Source organism: Eurypyga helias, unplaced genomic scaffold (assembly GCF_000690775.1).
Source record: "Eurypyga helias isolate BGI_N326 unplaced genomic scaffold, ASM69077v1 scaffold12150, whole genome shotgun sequence".
Taxonomy (NCBI): domain Eukaryota; kingdom Metazoa; phylum Chordata; class Aves; order Eurypygiformes; family Eurypygidae; genus Eurypyga; species Eurypyga helias.
In genome coordinates this window covers 68,414-74,413 of record NW_010225153.1, presented here as the reverse complement: position 1 = coordinate 74,413, position 6,000 = coordinate 68,414, and the positions used below count along the sequence as shown (strand labels likewise).

Genomic DNA, 6,000 nt, shown 5'->3' with positions numbered 1-6,000 from the left:
AAGCGAGTGGGAATGTGAGTCTTTAGCTCCTGCAATACTGGAAAAGAATCTTGGGTATTATCTGTGAGAACTGGGCTTATGTTAAAATGTTAGGTATCCTAAGTAATATAGGAAAGGGAAAAAAAATCCCTTAGAATTTCTACTTTTTAATTTGTTTTCCATAGTTTAACTTGGGCAGGTTTCTGGTTGCTGTGCTTATGATTTTCAGTTCTGCTTCGCCAACACTGCGCATGGAGCTTCCAGGTCCCAAGTGTTTGAGAGCTGGGCAACTGGGGGCTAGGCTGTAGCAGTCTCACCTTTTGGTGCTTAAATCCTCTTGTGGACCTTGTGATTGGTTTTTACCTGTAAGAACGTGATGAGAGCACTGTTGTACCTCACAGGAGAGTAGCAAGGCTATGTAAAGGTACGATTTGCACAGTAATGGTCATCAGAAAAGTGCCTTATGTCGCTTTTAATTAAAAAAAAAAAGATTATTTATCCAAAGACAATGTTGAGGTTTAAGTGAAAGGAAGGCCACTGCTTAAGTTAATAGAAGCCCTTCAAGGAGCTCTTGAGGAAGCGAAGGGTAAGTTACCTTTTGAGAAGGGGAGACTGTGAGAAGGAATGCGTGCATGAAATAACACCATTCAGATCAGGGAAGGACCTGGCCTAACATTTATATTTGCATATTTTTTTGTCATTTTTTTTGTACTTCCTGATGAAAATTTAAAAATATCCCAACACAGTACAATGCAGTGTTTATAACAGACACTCAAAAGCACTTGCTTTAGCAATGAGAAATGACTTGGCTTACTTATTCATAGGAAGGGGTAGAAGACATGTATTGTTTTTGGAACAAAGTGCTTCAACCAAGCAAAAACCATGGTATTTAAAAGAGGCGGTGAGAAACAAAGCGGTTAAAATGTCCTGAAGTTACACTACTGTTGTATTTGATTCTAAAGAGTGTATGAAGATACATTTAATCATGCTCATAGGATTGGGCGATGGATTTAGGTAGCCACAGGAATGTTTTATTTAAACCCACGAGATTTGCAATGGGACAAAAGATTTTGTAAGGGAAAGTAAAGATTAACAAAATTCTTTGCAATTAATAGGTAAAACGTCTTGTTTGTATCTTTTGGTTGCAAGAAGCATTAATGACAACTATGCATGTTTGAGCAGTCAGGGGTAGATCCGGGAAAGTAGACAGCACAGTGGCTTCACTTAAAGGCTTCCCTTAAATCTGAAGGCCTCTTAATCTCATGTGGCTGCCTAGCCTTTCTTTCCAAAGCCAGGGGGTCTTTGGATCTGTGAAAGGAGCCACCATCTCCTGCCTGCCAGTGTCCCAGCAGCAGTGCTGCTCTCTGTCTGGGCATGGGTGCAGTTAGTGGACTGCACAGGAGGCAAAGCAGCAGAGAAAAGCAGAGTCTGGGCCCAGCGTTGGGTCTGAATGAGATGGCAATCATAAAAAGTAGCATGTATAGATCCAGTGAAAATGGAGGTGTGAATCCTGCTCAGAGGTGTGGTTTGTTTTTTTTTTTTTCTCTTGCTGACTGAAACTCCTGGCTTTTACAGTAAACAAAAAGTTCTTTCTGCTGCTGTAAGTGCTAACCCTAGTTGTATGGTGACTAGTTTGGAGCGCTGTGCCGTACACATCACAGAAGTAGCTGAGCTTGTATGGCCAGAAGTGAAAGCAACATTGAGAGAAGCAACTGTGTCTACATTCAGAGAGGAGAAGTACTGCTCACGCTGTGTAAGAGGCTTCGCATTCAAACTGGGCGTTGTGGTGGATCAGTGCTTGTGGCACAGAGGGAAACACTGGTGAATCTGTCCTTAGTCAAGAGACGAATTTTACCTGCTTAACTGTTGTGGTTTTCGTTTGCATAAAACCATCCTCTTAAGCTTTGCATGAGTAATTAATATTTTTTTAAAAATAAGGATTTACTTAAAATTAAAACTGGGAATAATCCTATTGACTGCAGTGGGAATAGTATCTGAGAAAAACTCTGCAGGACTGAAACAATCAGGTTTGGGTCCTGAAATGACTATTTCCTTTAATGCAACCACAGCCTTATCAAATGTCTAACTGATGTCATCTTTCAAACAGATACTAATTTTGTCTTGGGCAATGCCCAGATAGTGGATTGGCCCATTGTCTACAGCAACGATGGATTTTGCAAGCTATCAGGATATCACAGAGCAGAAGTTATGCAAAAAAGCAGCACCTGCAGGTATTTTAGAACAGATTTATTTTCTGTTAAATAGCTTGTAGTGTTGTGCTTATTGCTTGAGGAGAAAAGTAATCTGTTTGTTCCAGTTTTGTCTTTTATCTCCTGGGGCTGCATCTGTCAAATATGCTTTCCAGGTGAAACAAAATCAAAGTAGGGCTGTTTCTAAACAGGTCCTTTTCACGCTGTAAACAAATGGCTGTCTGTCTAGTATCTGACTTGGATTTCTCGCTTTATTTGCAGTTTTATGTATGGAGAGCTGACAGACAAAGATACGATTGACAAGGTCCGGCAAACATTTGAGAACTATGAGATGAACTCCTTTGAAATCTTGATGTACAAGAAGAACAGTAAGTAGTTGATTGGTCTGTTTGTTAACGTAGGTTTGTAAAGTTGTTTTAAATTATAGCATAAACTGCAAGTCTTGTACGGGAAGGCTGTGCTTTATCTAGGGTGAAACAAACCCCAGTTCTACCAGTTGATCTGCAAGAGATAAATGAGAACATGAGGAATGAAAGTCACTCAGGGAGGCAGACGAAGCTCTCTAATTTGTTCTGACATTTAGAGCAATTTGTGTGTGATGCTTTAAGACAACTCTCAAGATTCCATCAGCAGTGATAATACACAAGCTCAGTTTGTGCAAATGGTTTCCTTTACAGAGAACGTACTTCTTTAATTTTTAAAAATTTGATATAGCAAAGCCAGTATTTAGATGTAGTTTCAGAATTAAAAGAACCCACCTTTTGTTTTAGAAGCTGAACTCCTGATGTTTTTCGGATGAAACTGTCTTTTGTTTTGGAGAAAAAAATCATTCCTTAATTGGGCTGTGATTTTTCCCTGGGAATTTCAGTCTGTCTGTAACTGCACATGTCACCAGATGAACTACTTGGCCAAAACTTGTTCCCCTGTCTAGAGTGGACTATGTTATGGCACAGTTATTTTCATGTACTTAATGTCACCTGAAGTGTAAGATACACTGAGGTCTTCAGCTTGGCCAAATGTTAAGCTGAAAGTCCGCATTCTGTAACTCTTAACAAGTTTGCCTTCTGGTCATGAAACTGGTAGTGTCTGTGTTCAGGGGAGGGTGCCTTGCCGAAGCATCCTGCTAGCAGCTCCTTCCCATTGCAGCTGTGATGATCAGTTTGATCAATTCTACGTTAGTGAGCATGGGGGACTTGAGCCACAAAATACAACATCAATTGCTATGATGTAATTTTGGACAGTTAACCTCATTGCTGCTTTGTTTCTTGTTAAAGGCCAGTTTTCTGGGGAAAGGTTATCCAATCTATCTGTGTCTGTGAACCACTGGTATTTCTTTTGAAATTGTCAGCTCGTACTGATGGACGTTGGTGAGAGGACCATAGGCACTTCACAAAAGCTGAAAGATAATGTTTCTGTACGCTAGTGCTGGTCTGTGGATGTGTGGAGCTCCTTGCTTTCTGTCAGAATTAATCTGTTCTTAGAAGTGGTGGTGCCAAAATACATGGAATTGTTTTTTGTTATCTTGTAGCGAGGGAGAAAAAAAATCATTGAGAGATTTTTGCTTCATCTCTCTTGTGTTTTTCTTCTCTTTTTAGCCTGTTCAAAGCATCATGACCTCTGACACAGCGCCATTGCTCAGGGCTCTTCCGCAGCACGGCGTTGCTGGTCCAACTCATTTGAAAAGCTACGTGTGCTGTCTGAATGGCTGTGCTTCATGCTGCTTTCTTTCTAGTGTCACCTGCCCCCAATGTTTACCTATTTCTTAAAGCTGATTTCTGTTCCTAGCTCAGTTAGTGGCCATAGGGACTGTTTGCAGCTCACATCTATGCATCCAAAGCTAAGTAAATAAGCTGCAGTCATGGGATCTAGGAGGGTCTGGAATTCTCTCTTAGTTAACAGTGATTTGGCACCTAGAGGCTCTGCAGCTACTCTTCTGACATTGCTGCAGCATATGGCCTATAGTAGAGCCTGAGGCCTCTCTGTCTTTTATGAGAATTAAAGCAAGGTAACCGAGGAATGTTTCCTGCCCTGCTGTGTACTTCCCTCAGGAGAGGCGGCCGGGAACAAAGTCCAGCTGTGCAGGAGCTGTGTTGTGCAATATGCCAAAAAGCAGAGCTGCGATGGTTCTGCTGTCAGAGGGCCACAGGCATGGGGAAAAGGAAAGCACAGAACATGATTCTAAGTTCAACAAAATGCAGTGCTCTTACGTTTGTTAGATTCATAAGTTTAGAGGTACATTAACTACTGTTGTTACAGAGACTAATAACACTGGAGTTGTAACTGAAAAGTACCAAAAAGGGACATCACGGGGCTTTTTCTCAGAATTAGCCATGTCATAGAAAACCGGTCTTGTTTACCAGTCATTTAGCCCCCAGACTGCTAAGTGGTCTTGCCTTTGTGGTCACCTTACCTCTGCCTGCAACTGTGACAGTTGCCTGCTTGGGCAATGAACATGATTGGTTTCAACCTATTCTCGGTTCAAAGGTTTTGGAAAGGACCCCAAATTTTGTTAGACATATTTTTTCCTGTTCTTTGTTTCTTTTTTTTTTCTTCTCTGTATTCTTCCCTTATTATATTTTTTTTTTCTTCAAATTAGCCAGTAAATTAGACAGGAAATAGATTTTTGTTGTTCTTTACCTGTCCACTCCCTCCCTGTAAACTAACAGTCATGATAATAGCAAATTTTTCTTCTATTTTTATGTTGTTCAATAACTGGTACATTTTCCACAGCCTGCACATTGAATGTACTTCTAGCTGGTTTAACAATACAATCTCTGTCCTTTCTGGGGGGAAGAAGGAAAACAAAGCAGGAGTTTCAAGTTAATGATACTGTTGCTAGTGCAGGTCAGTCTTCATCTTGTATCTTCATGAGCAGCCCTCTCTCTCTCTCTGAGTAACAATTATGTCCTGATCTTACACTAGACATGTCAACAATAGATTGAGACATTTAATAATGCTACTAAGAGTGATAGGATTTTTTTTTTTGACACTGCACTTTCCATGGTGGTGACCCTGTGCTAGTATTTGCTTGGTTGTCTGATAAGAATACGCCATCCAGACGCTGATAGGTACAGCACATCCACCAGATTCATTGCAATTCACAATATCATAGAATCATAGAATCAACTCTAGAAACAACATAGGCTCTAGTATTCAGAAGAATGATACAATCTTCTGCCTTCATCATGTTTGCATTTATAGATACTGTCTCAACCCTGGCCTCCCCTTTTTCTGTCCAGTCCTCCTCCTATCCAAAAGTGACTAACCTCCCTCTAAGTTAAGATGTGATAGAGATTCGATGATTCCTTGGGCTAGGCAATTGATTACATAGCAGATATATGACGATCACTGTTATTCTCTGGAAGAATTACTTCCTCGAAATGCAGAGCTCTGTCAGGATAATTGGAAGCAATTGGAGCAAGCAGGAGCACAGCCACTAGATTTTTGTCATTGTTGCTGTGATGCCATCCTGTCGCATTCAGTGGGGATTCATGGTCATACCTGGAAGGAGACAAAGTGAAAGCTTTCTTTAATCTGGACTGCAAAATGACAACAGACAGGTTGACAGTAATGTCATGTGAGAGATTCAGTTACATTGTTTTATTAGATGTGAGTATCCAGTGATGCTGGAAGTACTGTTTATTTTCATATGGGAAAATCAAAACATTGCTGAGTCTCGTGGTTTAACCCCAGCCAGAGACTAAGCACCACACAGCTGCTTGCTCATTTCCCCCTGGTGGGATGGGCGAGAGAATCACAAGGGTAAAAGTTAGAAGACTCGTGGGTTGAGATAAATACCATTCAGTAGGTA

At 40.8% G+C, this 6,000-nt stretch overlaps 1 protein-coding gene across 1 annotated transcript in view; it reads left to right on the top strand.

The window, feature by feature from the left end:
* Positions 1-2,094: 2,094 nt before the first annotated feature.
* Positions 2,095-6,000, top strand: part of LOC104507148 (potassium voltage-gated channel subfamily H member 1) — a gene marked incomplete at its 3' end in the record, with an annotated part of 41,112 nt that continues 37,206 nt past the window's right edge. The window contains exons 1-2 of the mRNA XM_010148340.1: positions 2,095-2,210; positions 2,451-2,557. Coding sequence (XP_010146642.1) covers positions 2,188-2,210; positions 2,451-2,557 — 130 coding nt within the window. The remainder of the gene's footprint in view (positions 2,211-2,450; positions 2,558-6,000) is intronic.